This window comes from Rhagoletis zephyria, unplaced genomic scaffold (genome assembly GCF_001687245.7).
Source record: "Rhagoletis zephyria isolate East Lansing unplaced genomic scaffold, Rhagoletis_zephyria_1.1 Rzeph_scaffold_06400, whole genome shotgun sequence".
Classification (NCBI taxonomy): Eukaryota; Metazoa; Arthropoda; class Insecta; order Diptera; family Tephritidae; genus Rhagoletis; species Rhagoletis zephyria.
Genome location: NW_016163483.1, coordinates 1,780 through 26,623, shown reverse-complemented (window position 1 = coordinate 26,623; position 24,844 = coordinate 1,780). Strand labels below are relative to the sequence as shown.

Sequence of the window (24,844 nt, the reverse complement as noted above, 5' to 3'; positions counted from 1 at the left end):
TCATCCACTGTATACATACAGAAGGCGCAAGAGCGATTTTAGCTATGGCCACCGACGCATTAAAGTGAATTGAATTGTGCTAAAGATTTGTGTTTTGTTTATTAGTTGTTTTAAATTAAATAATATTTTCCAATTATCCCTAATTTTTGGTGAGTTTAAAGTGCAATTAAAACTTTTAAGAAGCAATTTACCCGTAAATACTTTGCTAAATAGTGAAAAATTGNATTTGTGTTTTGTTTATTAGTTGTTTTAAATTAAATAATATTTTCCAATTATCCCTAATTTTTGGTGAGTTTAAAGTGCAATTAAAGCTTTTAAGAAGCAATTTACCCGTAAATACTTTGCTAAATAGTGAAAAATTTTGTAGCAAAACCAGTTGAAAAGTGCAGGAAATTGGGGCTCATTACCCGTTCTCCTATTTTCTTTGCGCTGCTTGGACTGGGCGCTGTAGCAATACGTATGTATATAGGCGTGCATCGTATATATGTGTTGTGTATGTGTATGCGCGCCAGCAGTGAGTTTTTTGTTGTATTTATATGTTGTATGCGTTTTTTTGTTATTGTAAAACGCAAACAGGTTTTGCTGGAATACGCTACTCTGACGCTTCGGACAAACGTAGAAAACATAAAAGACAAAAACAACAATAGCAATCAAACATGGAGTGTAGCAACTGCAACAAAAATAGCAGCAACAAGCATAGTAAATATGTACATATATACGTACATGTATATGCATAAAATAAGCAAGAAGAAAACAAGAAATAACGTCAACAACACCGTGGCGACGTCGTTTTTATTGACGACAACTGCGGCGTCGTCGCCATCGTCAGCTTGTTTGGTAGACGTTGTTTGCGCTGGTGTTACTTTGTGTGGACATTTTGATCAGCGGGGGGAACGTGATGTGAAGTGACAAGCTGAAGAATAAAATAAAAGTCGTCACAAGTGGGGCCACAGGTGAATTAGAGTGGATTGGATTAAGGCGGGGACCCACACGCTCTTCTCGTTCGATTGCTCGTATGAGATCGGTGCTTGCTCGTAGCTTTTAGTATCTACATAGCCAGCAGCTAGCTGCCAGCTTGACTGGCCCACTCGGTATGCTGGCCATTGAACACCAGCAGCAGCCACAGAAGTACTAGCTACTAGCATAGAATAGAAATAGAGTTGAAGTATAAAATATACATTAATAAAACGATCGAACACTGTAGCAGCAAAGACAAAAGGTCTAGCAGGAGCCAAGTTTGTTAGCTTGAATGGTGGCGGTAGAGTGTTGAGCGATATCTACTCTTGGCGCAGTAATATTCGAGATCTTAAAAGTAGCAATAGACCATATAAGTAAGTCTGTAGCCTGTACGAACTGGTGACTGGCGTTTTTCGTATTTTTTTGCTTGCGATCACATAATAGCTGAGATTGCCATTTTTTCCGTTTCAAGGGTAGCTGAGACATTTTGTCTGCCATAGTACGTACAATTTATGTATGTAGGTACATAGTTCTCCATAAAAGTAAGTGCCAACTTGTACAAGCAAAAAGCAACACTATAATACAAGTGGCACTAACTCAAAAGATGTTGATCGAAAATTGTATATGCCACTTGCTATTATTGATATAAAGAATATCATAGGAGTAGATAGCTATGGTCTGGAGATAGTGGTAGCTGCTGTATCGTTGAATCATTTATTGGACGTGCAAGTAGGTGTAATCAAATAATATGAGTCACAAGCACCGGAAGGACACTGTAAGTGTTACATAGTAGATCATACTTGCTGTGAATCAGTTTATCTGCCTGTTGTCACGGGCAATTTTAACTTTTTATGTTATAGTATTTATGTAAATATGTAATTATGTACATAGTATGTGGGTACATGTATATACGCCGCCCTCAAGTTCCCTAATAAGGTGATTATCTGCTCCAATTGTTTAACAATCGCGTTGCTCTTTGTATTGTAATTATACCCGAGCGCACTTGTGCACCCGTCTGTGTACACGATAACTCGTGTAAAAACTAAGATATCTTAACGAAACTTGGTACGTGTACTTCTTTCGAACGTAGAACGGATGGTATTGAAAATGGGCAAAATCGGACAATAACAACGCCTACCTCCCAGATAACGATAGTTTCCAGAAATACGAAAATGCGATATGCGAAGCTTATTCACTCAAAATTGATATTTAAAATGATTTTTAGACGAAGAATATTAGTATTATAAATTCTTGAAAAATGGGCTTAGCCACGCCCACTTATGATTACATGTGTTTATGTTGATAACCGCTCCACCAATTTCTCCCAAACTTGGCAAAGTTGTTGGCGTTGGTACAACATGCCAAATAGCTGAAAATTTGTAAAATCGGATAATAACCACGCCCACATCCCATACAACGGTAATTTGGACAAATACGAAATCTTCGATAAATTAGTAAATACTGAAGCTTATTTATTCAAAATTAATGCTTGTAATAATAGCTAGAAATACGTTTATGATAAAATTTTCGAAAATGGGCGTGGTACCGCCCACTTACGATCACATAATGACCACATAATGTTCGGCTTCGCCCGAACTTAGATTTATCAAGTAGCGGATGTGCGTCAAAAAAAGCACGAGGTTTTGCAACATGTACATATATACACACATATGTATGTATTCATATGTATATAAATTTGTTAATTTTATGTTTTACGCAGAAAGTTCCGCCCTTCCGACAACACAGAATTGGAGCATTTTGCGTAGTAAGGGTTATAATACCTAAGCGCGACCGAAGGCCGCCTACGCAGAAAGAAGTTCCTCCCCACTTCTCCGGCAACACAGAAAGGAGAATTCTGCGTATTAAGGGTAATAATCACTAAGCGTGGCCAGAGGCCGCCTACGCAGAAATAAGTCCCGCCCGTGTTTACTATGCCCTTATCCTCTTTACCCCTAAAATCCGAGGTCTTTAAATTAAAGTTTGCTCGAAAAAATAGATAACCTCGGAGCCATGGTAATTTTCTTTGTAGTTCCAATTTAAAAAAAAAAAGTTATTCGCGAATTTCGAAAATCACCTTTAATCCACGGTAATTTTTTTGTCGTTGATTTACGGCTCTTAGAAATTACCGTGGATCTACCGCAACTTGTTACCGTGGATGTACAGTAAAAGTTACATTGGCGCGTGTTTAACGACACTGCCTATGTATAAACGCCGCCCTCAAGTTCCCCAATAAGATGTTTCTCTGCTCCAATTGTTTCAACTATCGCATTGCTCTTTGTATTGTAATTTTGTATTAGCATTTTTATCAAGTAGCGGATGTGCGAATGTGTACTAAAGCATATCTCTCTATGTAGGAGCTCAAATATAATTGTAAACTACGAATTCGGATCTGGAAATTTATATACATATGTATATATGTATGTACATAAATATGTATTTATGGACGCTTAAATTTACATGTGTATGTATGTACATACATATGTACATATTTCATTCATGGTTTTGGGAAGTAGCGCAGCACAGCATCTTGTCGTTAGTACCTTATCGGGTCAGGGTGTTATTATGTGGGCGATGGCTGTGAATAATTATAATATTCTTATATGTATCTGGTTTAAATTTATAAAACCGCAACTGGCTCTGCCAATCACGGTGCGCTGTGAATGAATAAAAATATGTACGTATGTATGTGCATTAGGGTGGTAAAAAAAAAATAATATATGTATATATAAAAAATAATATATGTGTATGCAGATGCGTGCAACTAATTAGCAACGAAATTCAAAACGACATTGCTTGCAAATTATGTTTATTTTTAATAATTTTCATTTAAAATATAATTCAATCTATATCAGAAACCACAATAACAAAGCTTGCACAAATTGCAAAAAAATTAATCAAACTTCAAAAAATTGTCATCAAAATTTCAAAATTTTTAATTAGACTATTTAGAAAATGTTGGGGTATGCAGTTTTGTTTGAACTCATACCTGGGCAGATCAAACGAAGATGTAATCAACGAATGCCCGGCATGCGGAGAGTCGCCCCATGACTCACAGCATCTCTTCGTATGCCCATCCCACCTCGCTAACGCTTCGTTTCCTGGGGCTACCGTTAGTAGAGCTTGACGACAACGATTGAGGGACTAACCGATCTGGGCGGTGTTGTTACAGACGTTACAACAACAACAGCAACAACAAAAATTTCAAACAAATTATCTGTACATACATAGGTGTAACCGGAGAATGTAAACAGACCAAAAAAAAAATGTTTGACTCAGCGGTGTACGGCGAACTTTTTTTTATTTGCTTGTAAGGTGGTACGGTCTAATGTATATAATATATGTAAATATTTTGTAAGGCAATTAAAGCCGACAGAAGCATGTGATCATCATGAACTCCCGCAGCATCCCCTAATGTGACATTTGTGCATAATAATTAGTTGGAAACTTTTTTCTGCTGAATAATTGCGCTGAAAGTGCCGACCTACCGACAGAAAGATCTTTGAATCGAATGTTATTTTGCTAGATATATGTACCTAATAAATATTTAAAAGTCACTTTCAATTCATTGCAAACACCTGCAAATTTGACGGTTGTTTAGTTATGCATTACTATTAAATTGTACTTTAATCATTTCAAGTGAAACGAATGATTCACATAAAGCACGCGCACCAAAGCTGGAAGTCTTTATTGACACATTGTGTCGATTGTTGATTGTCGTGAGCGTATTTGGTATATCGCATTAAGCGTTAATGCATGAGCTGAGATTAACATATGAATTTATTGTCCATGCTGCACGTTCTTCGCCACCCTTTGCGTCTAAAAGACGCATGCAAAAATGGTTTATCTAGAAAAACGAACGGAAAGTGCAAAAAATAACACAATAAGCTGAAAATAAACACAATTCGTTGAAAGCGCAAATTTGGCACATCCAGCAACAAATAAAAAAAAACAAGTGGTACTTGTATAAATTTAGCAATGAAAGATTAAATTTTTTTGCATTTTTCCAAACCAGACGCAATGTATTTACATACATATGTACATAAATAGTACAAACATTAAATTTTGCTAACACCTTGCTGTACACGCCCGAATTTTTGCTGGCATTGGAATTAGCTAAAGGAAATCGAGACCCAATAGCGGCGGATCTCGTCGTCAGAATTCGGCAAGTATGGTTCTTTGCTTCCTCGGGAAAAGTAAACAAAAATATGCACTTGGGCAATTCGTTTTGAATTCTATGAAAAATTATGTAAATAAATATGTAAGTGTGTATGCATATGCACAGTGGTAAAATGCAACAACTCATAAAAAAGGGTGGGCTTACATAAGAGCCGTTAAATGGAGTAGAAGAAGCATTATCGCTAGCATGCTCTGCTGCACTTTTCTCAGCACTAAACACCTTCAAACATCATCATCGGTGTAAAGCCATGACAATAATTTTACTTTTTTCTTCATACTCGCCTACAATCTAAATACAAGCGTAAAAGTACATGAGTCATGGCCCAGTTCATTGTGGCGCGAGAGTATCTAGCATTTCTTCATTTGTGGTTGGTTTTCTATTTTTTTTTATTGTCTTTCTTAGGTTTTCCATTGTTGGGTGGTGGCTTTGTAATAAAAGTATAACGTTAGTAAGCTAAATAATACCTACATACATACATATCTCCACAATAGTCATCGTTTGAATGCGAGGCCGTAACCTAAACCGTGAGAATACACAATTTTGTGCTATTGACACTTTCGTGAGTTGACATTGAAATTGAAATCCATTATTATTTATTACGTATTGTAATTAACATTTATTTGGAGTATTTATTATGTTCTTTTGAATTTCGCTAAACTCATCTTCAATTTTGTTGAAATGCACAGTGCAGTGGTTTAAATGAGATTTTGGGCAAAAAATAAAGAAAATAACATTTGCAGTTGTTAAGCAAGGTGTTTAATATAATTAATGAAAAACTTGATTTCGTGTTTTTAGCGTTTATTTTGGAAATTATGTACATATAGTAAAAATCAAAATCAGTTAACTATGCATTAAAACATCATGATATCAAAACGAAAAATAATTAATTCAACCTTAAAATTTATTACTAAAGTGTTTTAAAGTAGAACATAAATGNTTGTAATAAAAGTATAACGTTAGTAAGCTAAATAATACCTACATACATACATATCTCCACAATAGTCATCGTTTGAATGCGAGGCCGTAACCTAAACCGTGAGAATACACAATTTTGTGCTATTGACACTTTCGTGAGTTGACATTGAAATTGAAATCTATTATTATTTATTACGTATTGTAATTAACATTTATTTGGAGTATTTATTATGTTCTTTTGAATTTCGCTAAACTCATCTTCAATTTTGCTGAAGTGCACAGTGAAGTGGTTTAAATGAGATTTTGGGCAAAAAATAAAGAAAATAACAATAACAGTTGTTAAGCAAGGCGTTTAATATAATTAATGAAAAACTTGATTTCGTGTTTTTAGCTTTTATTTTGCAAATTATGTATAGTAAAATTCCAAATCAGTTAACTATGCATTAAAACATCATGATATCAAAACGAAAAATATTTAATTCAACCTTAAAATTTATTACTAAAGTGCTTTAAAGTAGAACATAAATAAACAAAAACCAGCTCACAAGTGAAGTTCGTGCTTCGATATGAGAACGGAAGAACACGGAATAGGAAAAGATAAAATAAACAAAAAGTTTCTTAATAAAAGCACACGCATATAACGTACATATGTATGCAGTCTTGTACGATCTACCGTCAGGTTGTCTGTATGTACATACATATGTTCATATGCATTTATATACATACATACATACATACATATGTAGCATCCATATTTTCTCACGCGGTTTAAGTAAATACATACATATGTATGTAGGCATTGATGTAGCGTTTTTCTCTTACTTGAGTTGCTTCATATGGCCAACATGTAAACATACTTGAGTCTATATTTATACCGATTTTCAATCGGCTAAATACAATAAAATCGAAAAAGAATAAATATGTATTTAGAAATTTCGCCGAAGTATCACAGCGGAGTGTATTTGTATTTGGACCGATTTTAAGTGCTGAAGATTTGAAACACCTTACTTTATAAGGTTTTAACTTTAAAATTCCTAAGCGCTATTCATAAACATGCGGAGAGTTTAATTTAAAAGACCTATCCAAGTTTTACCAATCAATTTTAAAATTGATCAGAGTGATAAAGTTTAAAATGATAAAGTTTTGTCACTTTAAATTTCAACAAGCTAATAATTTTAAAATTTATTGGTGCAACCAGGCATTAATATTACTCATTTAGTCGATTTGTAATAACTTGACCGGGTGGATTAATTATTATTATTTTTTAATAAAAGTATTCACAGATATCTTAAAAATGTACCGATTTTATATCGATTTTGAATGCATGCCTAAACATTTTAAAGACTTTATATTTTTGGTAGATGTTATGAAAATCCCGCTTTGTAGATACATATGTAGATTACACTATAATAAGGTTTCGTCATTGAGGTAACTAAGATTCTTTAAGCAAAAAATGCATTCAGTATATCAAAACATCTTTTAATTGCGGTAAAAATCATGGAAACACTTCACGCCTAACGATTGTATGATATCTAGAACTGCCCAAAAAACTCACGCGAACCGCAGTAAAGGCGCCAACAATTTTAAACGTTTTGTCCAGAATTTGTTGGAAAAATCTTGTGTATGCAGTTTTATAGCCGATTAAATTTATAAAGTATGTATGCTCGACAATTTTAGCAAAAAATAACTGTATTAAAAATCAAGGCGATTTTCTAGCGTCTTGAAATTTGCGCTTTAACCTACTAAAATTGAATGTGCTATAAAACTGCATACCAAAAATGTTTCCGAAAATTCGGAATAAAAAGTTTAAAATTTTCGGGTGCGATTGTTAAGGTTTGTTGAATTTTCATAATGTTTGTAGGAAGTTTGAAATGTAGATTTATGCGGTGCTGGTTATGCAATGTGCTAGACTTTTATAAAAAAATATAAGCATTAAATAAACAAAAAGAAAATTGCAAAAACTGGTCAAAACCGGTTACGCATATAGACTTTCGTAGTCATAAAGTGGGGGGTGCCACGCCCAGTTCCTATAACAGTTGTATTTATTGTTAAGAGATTGTGCAAGTCTCAATTATTGAAATATCGAAGTTTTCGTATTTCTGAAATTTACCGTTATTCAGGAAGCGGGTGTAATTTTAGTACGATTTGAATCATTTTCAACGAATTGCTTAACCGTATCGAGGATATTAAGCGCACCGAGTTTGGTAGAAATTGATAAAAGATTGGTCATAAAGGGCGGCGCCACGCCTATTATCCAAAAATTTATAATAATCTAATTTTCTAAGTGAAACAGACATACAGACCAGAGAGCTGCATGGATACCTCAAATTACATTTTAAGTCACTCGCTTTCTTTTCACATCTGCACACACCCGCACTCATTTATTTCCAAACATAACGTGCGATAGCATTGAAAAAACATTGTCGGTTGAGTGAGTAATTCACACTATCAAGTGCTCGGTTCAAATAACAAGTGCTTGATTTGAAAAACAAGTGCATGGCATAACTGCTGTAATGAAAGTATCAAAGAAAAAACATTTGTAAAGACAATTTTTGTTAATTTTATTGGTTTCCTAACTGCATATTATAATGCAAAAATATCAACTGATTAAGGGCATGATAATTTGACAAAAGGTGGCACCTTTTGTCAGAAATAATATTTCCAGCAGAAGAAAAAACTGTTTCTGAAGCATGATCATTTGACAAAAGGTGACACCTTTTGTCAGAAATAATATTTCCCGCAGAAGAAAAAACTGTTTCTGACGATGCGCTAGTTGAAGGAGGGGCTATTACTCTACGACTGAGATTATGCAGCACCGGCATTTCGCATTTGTGTACCTCCCACCAATTAATTATATCGAAGTCCGTATGAAAATATACCTCAATATTTTCATATCGCCGCAGCTCTGCAGTAGCTTTATCAGTTCTGCTCACAAAGGTAGGTTGTTTAAGAAGACCTGAAAACAGCTCAAAGTTGTCTGAAAGTAACAAAGGTGTATCCGCAATTTGTGGTTCCGTTGTACTGTCGGAATTCTCAGTTAACGTTCTCATAATTTGTAAACATTTCCCTTTTGTGTACCTTTGCTTAGATTCGGTAAAGTTTTTGAGCTCTTTTGCTGGCGGGTATAAAAAAAGCACAATTTTGTGCAAATCCGTTAGTTTTCAACAGCAACTGTTTTTAACTAATAAAGCAACTTATTTTGCAAGTCCCTTATAAAGCCGATGTCTTCTGAGGTAACATTGTATTTCTTTTGTAGACTAGTTATATAAATGTACGTCAGGTGTTTAACTAAATAATTTAGTAAAACTCACGAGTTGTGAAAAATGCATTAAACTTTTTAATGTAAATGAAAAAGATTAATGCATTAATTTTTGATATTTAATGTAAATGAAAATTACAATGCATTAATTCCGAAGAAATAATGCTAATGATTTTTTTTTGTATTAACATTAAAATGTTTAAATGAATGCTATTGCAATAAATTATAACAAGCATTAAAAACCCATTAACTAACTTTATTTTAAAGTAAAAATTCTTTGCTGACGTTAAGGGTAGAATTTTAAGGTCAAAAAAGATAGTGACGGACGTTAACTGCTATACCTAAACAAAAGCATTGGGCGGAGCGGTTTCTGACGCCTAGCGTTAACGCCGAAGTGCCATACCTAAACAAAAGCGTCAGCGCTACGTCAAATGCAGAAATAACACCAGCAATAAGCATAGGTTTGTTTGTGTGTAACACGAAAATGACAGTTTCGCCGTTTTCTGCAGCCAACTTCAATACCTAACGCCCTGTCAAAATCGGGTTTTCCAACCGCTCAGCGTTGACGCCGCGTTGTTTCGGTATGCTTCATACAAATTGTATGGGCATGAGAATTTTTTGACAGCCAGACAACGCTGACGCTTTTGTTTAGGTATGGCAGTTAGACTAGTTTTCACTATGTCAAGTTCAATGGCATTTGTCGTTAAATAGGTAAAATCACATTGTCAAAAGGAGCTAAAAAACGGTTTATTAATTGATTTAGATCAGAGTAGGTCCTCATTCGTGTACATGCGCTGCTAAACTGGCTATCTGTCCGTTCTTGGCTCATACTTAATATATCGATGGCTGAGTGGAAGATCGACCTATCTCGGCTGCCAGTTCGAAAACGTTCTATCTCAAAAAACTTTTCAAGAACGCCCTATTTCAGAATTTTATTGAAAAACACCTTTTCTCAAAATTCGGTTCAAAAACGCCCTATCGCACTTCAAAATGTATTGAAAATATGCTGACATAGGGCGTTTTTGAATCGGCAGCTGAGATAGGGCGTTTTTGAAACGAATTTTGAAATAGGACGTTCTTGAAAAGTTTTTTGAGATAGAATGTTTTCGAACTGGCTGCCGAGATAGGTCGATCTTCCACTCAGCCATCGATATGTAATCGGTATGCATCAACAATCAACATAAACATCTACAAAAGCACTCTGCGTTGCATGCACATTTCATACATAAAACATCTAAGAATGTTTAGAAGATTTTTTCTACAAATACACATAATATAATGAACCTGAAAAAACTATTAGTAGTTATTCCAAGTCCTTCCAACAGAGGTTATTTATATTTTACTAGAAAAACAATTTAATGGTTTTTAATAATGCAAACGAGCAAAAGTATTAAACATTTTAGTGCACTAAAATTTTTTCATTAGCATTAGCTTGGATAATTTAATAAAAACAAAAAAAAAATCATTAGCATTACATTTTTCAGAATCAATGCATTGAAATATTCATTTGCATTAAATTTCATAAATTAATGCATTAATTTTTTACATTAACATTATTGCTTTAAATACCATTAATGCATTAAAAAATTAATGCATTTTTCACAACTCTGGTAAAACTAATATATTTAAAAAAATACTTCATCAATATCAATTTTTTTCAAAATTGTCGTATTCTCTACTAATTGTTTGAAGTCGATGGGTGTCATTCGATTGCTCGACTTGCTTTTCATAACAGCATTTTTCACTCGCTTGACTTGATTTGGAAAGAGTATATCAATGTCATATTTGAAAACAAATGAGTACACTGCAGCTAAACATTGATTTCAAAACTAACTATGAATCTCACTGTTTGTACGGTGTTTCTCACTAACCTTATAGAGTCCACAGCAATGAGTTCATACTGTTTAGATGGAAGTGAGTATACTCATGCTGTTTTCTGATACAGACATGAGTTGCGTTTTTTTACTCATTTCCAGTAAAATCCAGTAAAAGTTTTTACAAATTTTCATGTTTTGGCGTTTTCGTACGCAAAAACTTGCAAAGTAGGGGAAATTGAGAGAGCGAAAAATGACAGTTGAAGTTGCAAGTTTTTACTGGATTTTAGTGGATAAATTTTTACTTGTAAGAATTTGCCAGTACGAAAAACAGCTGAACGCATGTTGCTGGATGAAATTTAAACTAATAAGGCAACTGTTTGTGGGTTTTTATTGTTGAATTTTACAAAATAAACCTATTTAAATACAAAATATATTGTTTTATTGGGAATTTGCTGCGAATAAACAACCAATTTATCAGCTGTTCATGAAACTTGCAAATTATTACTGGAAAAGCGTTCGCGTACTTTATTGCAAATTTTTTCTATGAGAGCGAATTCTTAGAAATAAAATTACTGGAGAGTTGCTGGCAAGTTACTAGATAATTTGTAAAAAAACACAACTATGGCTTAGTCGACTTCTCTATTCTTTCTGAGCATTTAGGTATAAAATTGTCTATATCAATCTCGATTCGTTTTGGCTGTTACAAACAACCGTTATGTGAACAAAGTTAAGAGCGTATCAGACGTGGCAATATATTTCTTATGCAATATATTTCGAAAAGGTTGTAAAATTGAGAAATTTCAGAAAGCAGTTGCATGAACAGTCACACCTTGCATTTAAAGTGTCTTTCGAAAGAACATCAAATTGCGTGGAAAAGTGCACAAGTGCGCTCGGGTAAAACAATAGTATGGTGGATGAATGTCCATATGACCAAATTCGCAAAGCTTTTCCATCGCCATTGGAATGTTTTCTACCCCCGCTGAAATGATAAAGATACACTACAATTAGATATCTTAATCGCCTACTTTACCCACTGTGGATTTCTCTTACTATTCATCCGCTTAATTTTTTTTTTTCGAAATTCCTCTAATCATCAGATAACATTGCGTTTTCATTGTGGAAAGCGGAAAATATTGCCAACTAATTCTCACACTCGGATCATTCAAATCACCAAGTAAACATGTTTGATCTCAACAATAACAATGTATGCATATGCGCACACACAGGCGTTTCTCTTGTTGACTTTTGCTTGTGGGGAGCCAAAGAGATGCTGTTACTTACATATACATACATAAGCCAAAGAAAAGCCAACTTCAACTGATTATTGTTGTCACCAACGCTGACGCGTCACTCGAACTTGGCTGTTTAGCCACCGCACCGGGCGGCTGACTGTGTGACATATTTGTCATTTTAGTGCAGCTAGCAGTGTGCATCGATTCCTGTTCCATATCTGCTTAATTATCAGCAACACAAGTGTGAGAAATTAGCAACAATTGGGACTTGAATTTTCGGTTTTCTTATTTTACAACCTTACCCATATTAAATGCTGTGCAGTTGTGTTTATTGTTTTATTAGGGTCCTTTGCATCGCGTGCTTCTTCGCATATTTTGAAAATTTACACACGCTGCTTGTCGGCGCTGCTTTAGTCACGTTTTTCCTCAAAACAAACGCTTCATTTTATTGCTGAATGCAGCGCGGCAAGCTGTTAGCTCGCCAGGTATACATACATACATGCATACATATAAATTATGGAAAACCCGTACGTGCTTTCCACAACATTTTTCCAATTTGCAGCGAAATGTGTCAATATGTGTGTGGCAACTAGGCGCGCGAGAAGTTAGCAAGGTAAAAAAGACATTCAAAGGACTAAGTTGATTGTGAATCGGCGACTTATACCTGTACTACTTGACTGCTATGGAAAAGCGTTTCTCAAATTTGTCGTCCTGATTAGCTGCCGCACACATGCACTCGTCTCATTCCGCTCGCATATTTTCTTTTCAAAACCACACGTACATACGCTCCACATACACACATATGACATGTTGGTCTATTGTTATTCAACAGTGCTAAATTTGCCCTAATTCTAATCCTAATTGTACTACTATTTGTTAATGCAATTTTTTCCATTTTATCTTGCAGGTATTTAATTTCCACTGTGTTGCTGTGAGAGCATTTGAAGCATACAATCAAGTGCGTATCAGCCGCCTACCAGACAGCAGAGTGAGCGTGCGATCTCGCCTGCCACACAGGCCCCAAACAGCCAGCACACAGGGCCGAGTGCATTTAATTGCCATTTAGATTGCCTTGCTAGCTGTAGTCGAACGCGAAAAAGTTTGCTGTGCTCTTGTGGATATGACTTTGCCGGAAAATATGTGTCAATTCGCATTCATAAATAGCCGCATTCAAAAGCAGTGCTGGCAAAAGGTTTAACAGCCGCCTTAGCTGCCGCATATTAATTATTATAAACATAAATATATGAAGTGGAAATTTAAGCGCAACAATTAACTAACTACATACTTGGCTTTACAGTAATAGATATTTTGTGTGCCAGAAATAATAAGCAATTAAAACCACTAGGAGTGCAACAACAGCGCAGACCAGCGCAAAATTCATACAAATAACAATAATTATAATTATTACAATGCAAAAGCAACTGCAAAAATGTACAACTAAAAGCGTATTCGCCGTTCAAACGCTAATTAGCTGCGGCACGTTATGCCTGCTGCCTCTGCTGGTGCTAGTGCTGCCGCATGCCGTGCACGCTTGGATGCCCGATGTGCGCCCAGATTTGCAGCCGAGTAAGTTTGCTGCTGCTAGTGCAGTTGATTAACATTTCCGTTCTTTAGACAATTTTAAATGTATTTAATTTTGTAATTTGCATTTCTGTATCTTCTCTGTCGGCGTAGAGCAAGATAAAATCATTGCCAAGTTCCTGGGCAACAGCACGGATTACTTTAAAATATTGGCCTATGACGATGCTACCATACTTGTGGGCGCTAAGTAAGTATGCCAGCTATTTCAACTCGATAACGTTTTCCTAACGTCGCCGCTTTTTCCCTTGCCTCTCGCATCACCCTACAGAGATATTATGTACAACATAAGCTTGGATGGTTTACGAGAAATCAGCCGGTTGGAATGGTTCTCTTCTGATGCTGATCGCGAACTATGTGCACTGAAGGGTAAACGTGAGACTGATTGCCACAACTACATACGCGTTTTTGCACGCCTCGATGATGCGCAGCTCTTGTTGTGTGGCACCAATTCGTACAAGCCGCGCTGTCGCCACTATGCGCCCGCCACAAGTGAACTGAGCGCAGCCGCTGGTTCCGGCCAACGATATGAGATTGTACGCGATGTCGAAGCGCAAGGGCTTTGCCCATATAGTCCGGCACACAATAGCACCTACGCCTTTGCGGAGGGACAACTTTATAGCGCCACAGTGGCTGACTTCTCGGGCAGTGATCCATTGATTTATCGCGAGAATTTGCGCACCGAGCAGTATGATTTGAAACAGTTGAATCAGCCTGATTTCGTGGGTGCTCTGGAGCGTGATCGTTATATAATGTTCTTCTTCCGTGAAATTTCAATGGAGTTCATGAATTTCGGCAAGGTGAGTGATTGTGAGGAATGTGGGCTTAGTGACCGTGCCAGAAGTTGTGGTTAGTACTATATGAGGTTGGGACTCTTTAGGTTTGACATTTTAAATTTGCTAATCACAGCCATGATTTAGGCTAAAGAAAGTTACTTAAACGTGTTTTTATTTTTTTACAGTTACAGTCGCTGAATCCGAGTATAAAGTCAGAACTCAAAAGTTTCCTTTTAGCCTAAAAACCCTACTTTCTTGATGCATTTATAGTAGGAAATCTAAGACTAGTAAGCAAGCAGGAGTAGTAGGAGCAATTTTTTTTTTTCGGTTCTTAGATTCGGTTGCAACGACACAAAATTTGTATATATGTATGTATGTATGTATGTACATATGTAAGGATTGACTACATAGTCTCGTTCTTTGCACTTTTTATATTGATGTGTTATTAATGGCCGAAAAAATTGCTAAAAATTGTACACAGAATTTTCGAAAATATCTGGGAGTTGATTATCTACCCTGTGGGGAGATCAAATTGTCATAAATTGTCTTCTTGGAAGTTGATATAATTATGTGGAAACCCCTTATCACTCTTCCTCGATTAATATTTCAATTAAAATTCTTTTTTTTTTTTTTGTTTCAACCAGACAATCTACTCACGAGTTGCACGCGTTTGTAAGAACGATCGCGGCGGTCCCTACACACTCTCCAAGAGTTGGACATCATTTTTGAAAGCACGTCTAAATTGCTCAGTACCTGGAGAATTTCCTTTTTACTTTGATGAAATTCGTAAGTATAATGCTGAACACTTTCACTACATATTTTCTTCATACTCAATATCTTTTCTCTTCTCTATTTCCCGAAACAGAGGCTATTTCTCCTATAGTTGAAAGCGGCGTCAATTCACTCATCTACGCTGTTTTCACAACATCCGTAAATGCTATACCCGGCTCCGCAGTATGCGCTTTCAATGTGAACGATATCTTGGATGCTTTTGAGGGCACCTTCAAGTCACAAAAGGACAGCCAATCACAATGGCTACCCATACAAGAAGAACAAGTGCCTGAACCGCGTCCGGGCAAGTGCGTTGAAGATTCGCGAATGCTATCCAGTATTGCAGTGAATTTTGCTAAAAATCACCCTCTAATGGAAACTGCTGTACCCGCTGTCTATAGTCGCCCATTGCTCACCAAAGTCAACCTGCATCACCGACTCACCACAATAGCAATCGATGCACACATTATGGCGCTCAATGGCGAATTCTATGATGTGATCTATTCCGGCACAGATGATGGTCGCATAACGAAATTCATTAATATACCCACACCGAGTCAGGCAGGAGGCTCCAGCGCTGGAGTTGACAAATTGAAAACCGTATTGATATCAGAAATGCAAGTTTTGCCACAGGGATTGGCAGTGCGGGAGCTGCTTGTATTTTCGAAAACCAATCGTCTATTGGTGGTTAGCGATGGCAGTTTGGTTACTGTGCCACTACATCATTGCGCCCACATCGTTGACTGTCTCGGCTGTTTGAGTCTACAGGATCCGAACTGTGCTTGGGATCAGCAGAATCATGAGTGCAAGAGACTTGTTGCAAAGAATATCAAATTCGGCACCAAAGCGTTTCTCCAGAGCCTGAATACTACTAAGAAAGCGGCAGCTTCTTTATGCCCAAAATATACTCGTGGCACACTCATGGCTGATGGTCCGAATATTGCAGGTGGTGTGATTGCAAGCGCAGGCATTGATTTAGTAACGGCACAGCAGCCACAAGCGGATGAGGAAATGAGTAAGAAGTTCCATTATACCAAAGTTGGAGTGAGTACAGGTAATAGCGTTCCGTCTGATGGTGGTGCTGCGGCGGTAGCCGAAAGTAGTGTTACTACATTAGAAGTACCCATTGGCAGTGGTGGCGATTTGGATGCTAGCACAGGCGCAGGCAATGATTATTTGTTGAACAGCTTCAGCGATGAGAATAAAATAACGCTGCATTCGGTGGACCCCGATGAACTGATGAATACGTTGAGTGGTGAGTGGCAAAAAAATAATTGAAAATTCTCAGTGGCTACAATTTCAGCAAATTATGATAAAAAGTCGCATGCGATATTTGTATCTTTCTTTTCTATGGATAATGCAATGCAGTTATTCCTTTTGAGTCAGCTTAATTTCGGCTATTCATAACCTGAAATAAATGTTTTTTTTTTGTTTTTAGATCCTTTACAATCTCAAGCCAGCTTAAATGAGAAGAAACTCAAGGTAGCCGGCAAAAGTTTATATTGGGCGCTCGCTCTCATCGCCTTCGTTGTGGGCATTATCGTTGGTCATTACACCTCAAAGCGCATTTGTAAAACCGCATCGCTGCACGCAAGCCATCGCAATCAATTCACCTCGAATTCGTAAGTTTTCCTAAAATTTTACTCAATATTTCAAGCCTCGTAGTTCTCTAACCTAACGCTCTTTTTTCATATCTCTACTTTAAGACAATTCGGCGTAAAGCATCACAATACCGGCAAAGATATTAATCTACTAATGAATCCGAACCATTTTTGCAGTCAGAAAAAACCCAATCTCGACTTAGAGAAGGATCGCAGTCATGAATGCAAAAATTCAACAGAGAATCTAGAAAAAGAAATACCCTGCAAGACGTCCACGTTAACGAAGGTTAAACGCACATATATATAATGTATAGTTTACTTGCAATGCATTGCAAAGCATTGCGTTGCATTTATAAAAAAATAACTAGTGGAATTTTTTTATAGGTTAGTTATGTTTAATAACTTTTTTATTTTTTAAGCAAATTTTGTTGAAAGCATGCGCATATATGCAGTATGTATGTGTGAAAAGTGAAGTGTCAAGCGCTGAAAGTGTTGCAAGAATGTGTGTGTGTGTGAGCTTTTTTTAGTTTAGGCAAAATTACAATAAAACGAAAGAGGTTTATGCATAACAGGAATATACTATTGGTGTATGTAAACTTGAGCCGTCTAAATGCATGCAGACATGAGCTATGCCCAGCAGGAGGAGGAGTAGATATGCCTGATATGTGCAAGTGCGGTATGAACGAGCTCACTTCACTTTAAATGAAAATGAGTGATTTTTATAAGCGTATGGCGCCTTTTAATTAGCGCCTGCAAGCCGCCTTACAGCGTACGTATTCACTACCTCCCCGCTGAGCGCATAGCTGCTGCTTTTGCGAGTCTTAATTTTAAAAAATTTTCTTAGTCGCTTAGTTTATATATAAGTTTAGTTAGTTAATGTGGATTTAGCAAGCGGTAAGCCGCTTTTTTACTTTACAAGAAAATATAACAACTAAGTACAAATGTAATTGCAAGTCAGTAGTGAGACCGCGTTAGCATGTATTTTGCTAAGAGAAAAATGTAATAAATACTTTAAATGTATACTAACGCAAGCGAATTTAGCGGGACGCTTAACGTCGGTGGATTTGTAGAAAAATTCCCACAACTGCGGTAAATTACCACAATCGCGTTCCTGTGAATATCAGCTAACTGCGCTTAACATTTTTCTCTAACCGCAAAAGCATTTCCGGCTGCGCCCTCTACGCCTGCGTATAAANTTGTAGAAAAATTCCCACAACTGCGGTAAATTACCACAATCGCGTTCCTGCGAATATCGGCGAACTGCGCTTAACATTTTTCTCTAACCGCAAAAGCATTTCCGGCTGCGCCCTCTACGCCTGCGTATAATNTGCATAACAGGAATATACTATTGGTGTATGTAAACTTGAGCCGTCTAAATGCATGCAGACATGAGCTATGCCCAGCAGGAGGAGGAGTAGATATGCCTGATATGTGCAAGTGCGGTATGAACGAGCTCACTTCACTTTAAATGAAAATGAGTGATTTTTATAAGCGTATGGCGCCTTTTAATTAGCGCCCGCAAGCCGCCTTACAGCGTACGTATTCACTACCTCCCCGCTGAGCGCATAGCTGCTGCTTTTGCGAGTCTTAATTTTAAAAAATTTTCTTAGTCGCTTAGTTTATATATAAGTTTAGTTAGTTAATGTGGATTTAGCAAGCGGTAAGCCGCTTTTTTACTTTACAAGAAAATATAACAACTAAGTACAAATGTAATTGCAAGTCAGTAGTGAGACCGCGTTAGCATGTATTTTGCTAAGAGAAAAATGTAATAAATACTTTAAATGTATACTAACGCAAGCGAATTTAGCGGGACGCTTAACGTCGGTGGATTTGTAGAAAAATTCCCACAACTGCGGTAAATTACCACAATCGCGTTCCTGCGAATATCGGCGAACTGCGCTTAACATTTTTCTCTAACCGCAAAAGCATTTCCGGCTGCGCCCTCTACGCCTGCGTATAAACATATCAAATATCTAAGTATGTACAATTTATATTTACATTTTCTAATGAGATTTCAAATCGCTTCTTCCTCGAAATAAAAGAAAAAAAGGCTATAGTAGTGTCAGTGCCTGCAGTTCAAGGCAGCAGCCAGTAAACACAACTTCCTCTTGGCTATGAAGTTTATATTCGCCGCCTCGTCACTGCATGCCAGACGACACTACCTAGCGAAACTGAAATAAATAACAAAATAAAAAACTATACGCACAAAATGCGAATACATGCAGTAAAATAAAGATAAAAATAGCAGATACAAATAACTTAATAATATTGCAAAAGCAAACAAGTATTAATGTAATTAGACTGAACGGTTTACAAACAAAAGCAATATGCCGGCGGTGACGACGATGTCAAGTATTTTTCTATGTTAAGTCGGTAGTACAAGATAGAAAGCAGGAAAACACGAAAGCTAGTTGCAAATCGTATGCCTAGACTGTGGTTTTCTGCCCTCTTCGCTCAGTGAGTGCTTGGCTAGATTGTTTCGTCCGTATATGTTTCGCGCAATCATCTTCATTATTATCGTCAAAGCGCGCGTGCGTGCACATTTCCTCCCATATGTACTTTTGATTGGTCTTGACATTCATGATGCACGTACACAGATTTTATCACCTTCATTCTTTTTCGAGTACCTTAACAATTGTACTTTTATACTTTGACTGAATTACTACATTTTGCATCTACACGCATTCATATTTCGCTTTATTTGTCGCTTTCTCTTTCTTCTACACACATTCCCAACTGAGTTGATACGCCGCCTGGCACGCGTAAGCCCATTTGAAGCACAACAAACACTTGAGACAATTGTATTCTATTGAATGGGTTACACATTGAAGGTCGTTACACTGCAGGAAACGTATTGTGTTTAATAGCGGCTTGATTGTATAGTGGCTAAGTGCTAAAAAGTGAGAGTTATCTATTTTTGTGGCATGATGCTATAAATTGATTGCAATGGATTTAAATGAATTGTTTCACCAAAAATTTCCTTTAAAACGAATTGTTGTTTTAAACGAATTGGCATGATGCTATAAATTGATTGCAATGGATTTAAATGAATTGTTTCACCAAAAATTTCCTTTAAAACGAATTGTTAGGAAATATAGACTTAGCAGGCTTGAACTTTGTCCCATGGGTCTTCAAGGTTTTAGCGGTATTTTCCTTCGGATTTTATGCTTCAAAAATTATCGAACACCATCTTTCTTTTATAACTTTTTTGTGAGTTTTACGTCTTTTTATACGCTTTGCAACTTGTTCTGCTCGTCTAGGCTTACTGGCACTTTGTTCTGCATTAAAAATAAATGTTATTGAAATGCAAATGTTGGTTTGCCACCTCTATAATTTTTTAATGCAAATTAAATTTTTGACTATCAAATGATTTTGCTAAACTTTCCTGCAGTGTGCCCATCCTTCCCAACAGGAAAATGTGCACATCATTTTACTCATAATTTTCAATAAAAAAAAAGAAGTCGCTTATTCATTAATACTCCATAGTTTGCTTTTCCAACCTAACTCGAATAATTTTCTATGAAACTCATACATTAACTAATAGCAAGTAACATATACTAACCTAATTACAAACAAATAAACAAAAACCATAAAAGAAGCTCAATTAGTTAGGAAAGGATTTGCATTGGTAAAGGTAATAATTAACAAAAAAAACAGGGTGCTTGCAAAGGCGCTAATGAATATAAATTTAAGAAAACAGTTTTAACGAAATTTTATACATATATGTATTATGCGAATTTATGAATTTAAAATAATAACTGAAAAATTGTTGCCTTCGAAAATTATCGTTAATTGAAAATTTAAAGGACTGTGGATATTAAAAATTCTAAAAATTTAAATTTACGTATTATCAACAAAAAAACAAAACAATTATTGACAATTTATTTAAGTAATTAACGCAATGCTTTGCGGCACCCTATATAAACAAACTGCATACAAATCTTTAAATTTGCATAAATAGCCTTAAAAATCGAATGATTAACTCGAACAATTAATTAACATATACATACAGGATTTTCTTGTACTGGCGTACTAGTTATTAAGTTAGTCCGTCCGTTTAAGGAATATTTTTAATAAATATTTACAATATATTTTATACAACTATACATAAAATAAAAGTAATTATGAAGCTAGTTTGTAAGTGATAAGAGAAGGAAATTATGTGAGCTTAAGCGTATATTTGGCGATTGTGTAAAATATATACATATATACATACATAAACATTTTTTCTATAGCTTAATTATTTTAATGTTTAATAATATGTGTACGAATAATTAGTTTTTATACACTCTCACATATTCGTATGGACATATCGCTCATTTACTTCGAAAGTGTCATAACTCAAAAGAGCAAAACTCGAGATAAACGACTTCAAAGTTTTGAATTTATATACATATTCTCCCATAGCTATGCAATTTTCAACCAGCATAGAAGAGGTAGCGGTAATTTTAATTTTTGTATTGTCTAAGTAAATGAGCGATATGTATGTGAAACAAAGTCGGGTCGACGATTATCGTTTTAATATATCTCTAAATTAGTGTTTAGTGTATCACTTTTAAACAAAACAAAAAAATTGTGATAGATTTTTAAAAAAAATTGTTTTTCAACATGCGAATTGTATATGCGATCGATGGTTAAGGAAACGCGAGCGTTGGGGGTCTTCCTTAATTTTCTAAAGCCAAGCAAAAACCGTAAAACGATCTTGATTTGCTCGTTGTTGGAAGTGAATTTTTTCCTTTGAAATTTAAAATAAAGTGCTTTTAAAAAAACAAAGAATTCAACGCCTTTTTAATGGATGAAAAATGTTATTGGAAAACTTTCCGCGCAATGCCGCTGGAGTGGCCTACGGGCCATACGGGTCATCGGTCATACGGGTAAGTTAAACATGTCTAATGTAGAAATAAGAGGCAATCAGATGACTGGCGAACGAATGGCTTGGATACTTAGTAAAAGAAGAGCGTTCAGATTTTTTCAAATATAAGTGTAGAAATATTAATCAGGCAGGTTCTGCAATTCACTTCCGAGCGAAGTTGAATTCTAACCAGTGTAGGCTTACTGCAAAAATGTTCTATGGATGCCGCTATCCTATTCCTATGTAGAATTGCTCGGTGATTCCAAAAATCGAGTAATTTTTTTTTCTATGGATACGTTTTCTAGATATTTTCAATTTACCGTTATTCAGCTAAAAGCAAAAATTTGATCCTTTTAGTCATGTATATCTTACGAACCAATTTAACAATATTAATATAAATAAAGTACGGCAAATGAAATTTTCCATAAATCGTATATACATCACTTTCCGATAGAGCTTATAGTTTCTGAACAATTATGGAATGATTAATTGTTTTAATTTAATTTATTTTAATAAAAAAAAATTAAATTTTAACAGAAGGAAAATTTTAAAAATAACAGGTTCTGTGCCAAATTTTTGGATTTGTGCTAAAGCCTGTTCTGTTACAAAAAAAAGAAAAAAATCAAATTACTAATGAAGAAAATCGATGGATAAATAAGAAATAATGAGTGGTCGAATGAAAATACGCAGATTTTTTTGAATGAAAAATGAGCAGGTAAGAAAGTTACTTATACGCAACGTACACCTGAGTAACACGCTTTTCTACTCATATTTCATACAAAAAATCTTTGCGCATATTCATTTGACCTCTCAATAGTTCTTATTTATCCATCGATTTTCTTCAACAGTAACTTATTTTTTTTTTTTTGTAACAGGCTTTAGTACAAATACAAAAATTTGGCACAGAACCTATTATTTTTTAAATTTTTCTTCTGTTAAAGTTTGATTTTTTTTTTCATTAACAATNGAACCTATTATTTTTTAAATTTTTCTTCTGTTAAAGTTTGATTTTTTTTTCATTAACAATAAAAAAAAACTGGAATGATTAATAATTTGTCCGAAACTATCAGTCCTATCGGAAAGTGATGTATATATGGTTTATGGAGAATTTTATTGACTTTGATTCGACTTATCTTCATTTAAGATTATTATATTGGTTTGTAAGATATACGTGATTAAATGGAACCACCTTTTGTTTTATGCTGAATAACGGTAAATTACAAACATCTCGAAAACGTATATATGGAAAAAAATTAACTCGATTTTCGGAATCACCGAGTAATTCTAGATACAAATTGGATAGTGGCGTCTGGAGAGCAAAAACCAAACTAAAATTTGTGATCCAGTGTTATCAACCCAGAAGATAATTTAGGTAGGCTTTCTTAAGTAAAGCCATTCTAAGAGGCCTACCGAAGAAGGGCTGAAAAAAGTGCTTCCTTGCATGCCTTCTAGGAGGGCTTATCCATTTACATTTTACGCGAATGCATAAATTTAGCACTACAAATGAATTTCAATAAACATTTTAAGTTGCAAGAACACATGTTTGATATACACCGCAAGCAAAAATACTTTAACGATGTATGATTTTTATAAATTAAAGAAGCAACTTTAAAAGAACTCCCCCAAAAGCCCTTCTAAAGTATGTCCTATAAAAGCCCTTCTGGAGGGTCTTCCGTGGGTACCAAAAGAAGAAGCCCTTCAACTTGTGGCACTCCATACAAAAAAGGAAGGAGAAAGGAATGTAGAGTGGAAGGTCTCTTGACTCTCAGGAAGGCCTTTTAACTCCTGAAATTAGTTGCGTTCGATAACAAAATTAGCCAACACCAGCCAACAATCAAAATCAAGAGAGTAAGCGAAAATTCTCTCCCAAAGAGATGAAAAAACAAAAAAGTTAACGAACAGGAAATTAGCCATTACTTGCAAAAACCGGAAGAAGAAGACACACCAGCTGACTTTGTTTATGTTTTATTTGTAAACAAACTGAAATTCATGTTGCCTCCATAGAGAAAAAAGGAAAGTGAACGTTCAATGTTCGCCAGGAACATTTCTAGAAGTAAAAACTAGTTGGCGCTATCATAAAGTCACATAGCAGGCAGCCAAAAAGCATATAAATACCAAAACTCAGAAAATGCAATTTTATTTGTTTACAAAAATTGCAACCATATGTTTTGTGATCATATGTTTTCGTGTTGGATAATAGGTGCGTTCGTTTAAAATCTTCAGCAGAAACCAACCAACTGCCGAATTTCGGCGAAATGTCATCTGTTCTCTCACATGAGAGAAATATCCAAAATAGTACGCGAACAGAAAATTTGCAGAAACTTGCAAGTTAGACGAACAGCTGATATAATTTTTGTTTACATACAAAAGTGTAAAATTTAAAACGTACGAAAAGTCGTCGCAAAGTGTTATACTGACACAGTTTATTGATTAAACAAATAACTACTTATTTCTTACAAGTTTAATTAGTCGCATTTTGNATTAAACAAATAACTACTTATTTCCTACAAGTTTAATTAGTCGCATTTTGTAATTCTTTTGCTTCCAAACCATCAAATTCTATTTTGTTATTTCCGTAAACGCCAACCAGCTGTTTTCCTGTTGGCAAAAATTTTTCCAACAGAAACCAGCAGCTTCCCCTCAAAATGAAATGTCACTTTGCTCTCTCAATTTCCCCTACTTTGCAAGTTTTTTGCGTACGCGAACGCAAAAACTTGTAAGTTTTGGTTAAACATGAACAATTAACAGCTACGCGAACGAACCTAATTTTTGCTGACTAAAGGTGCGTTCGACAAGTCAAAAATTTGTAATAGTTTTTTCCAAATTTTTCCTTTTTATTTTTCACACAAAAATTGAGAGAGCACGAAACATATGATCACAAAACATATGGTTGCAATTTCTGTAAACAA

General features: G+C 35.5%; 1 protein-coding gene across 3 annotated transcripts; it reads left to right on the top strand.

Moving 5' to 3' along the window:
* Positions 1–25: 25 nt before the first annotated feature.
* Positions 26–18,271, top strand: Sema1b (Semaphorin 1b). 3 transcript variants are annotated; one of them, XM_017628975.1, is made up of 8 exons: positions 26–149; positions 13,265–13,923; positions 14,032–14,125; positions 14,207–14,735; positions 15,356–15,497; positions 15,577–16,737; positions 16,921–17,104; positions 17,189–18,271. In XM_017628975.1, the coding sequence occupies exons 2-8, from the start codon at positions 13,767–13,769 to the stop codon at positions 17,388–17,390; spliced, it is 2,469 nt and encodes an 822-aa protein (XP_017484464.1). In that variant the 5' UTR covers positions 26–149; positions 13,265–13,766; the 3' UTR covers positions 17,391–18,271. The 3 variants fall into 3 exon arrangements, with proteins under 3 accessions (XP_017484464.1, XP_017484465.1, XP_017484466.1); XM_017628976.1 differs by lacking the exon at positions 26–149 and adding an exon at positions 207–288; XM_017628977.1 differs by lacking the exon at positions 26–149 and adding an exon at positions 295–457.
* Positions 18,272–24,844: the final 6,573 nt, after the last annotated feature.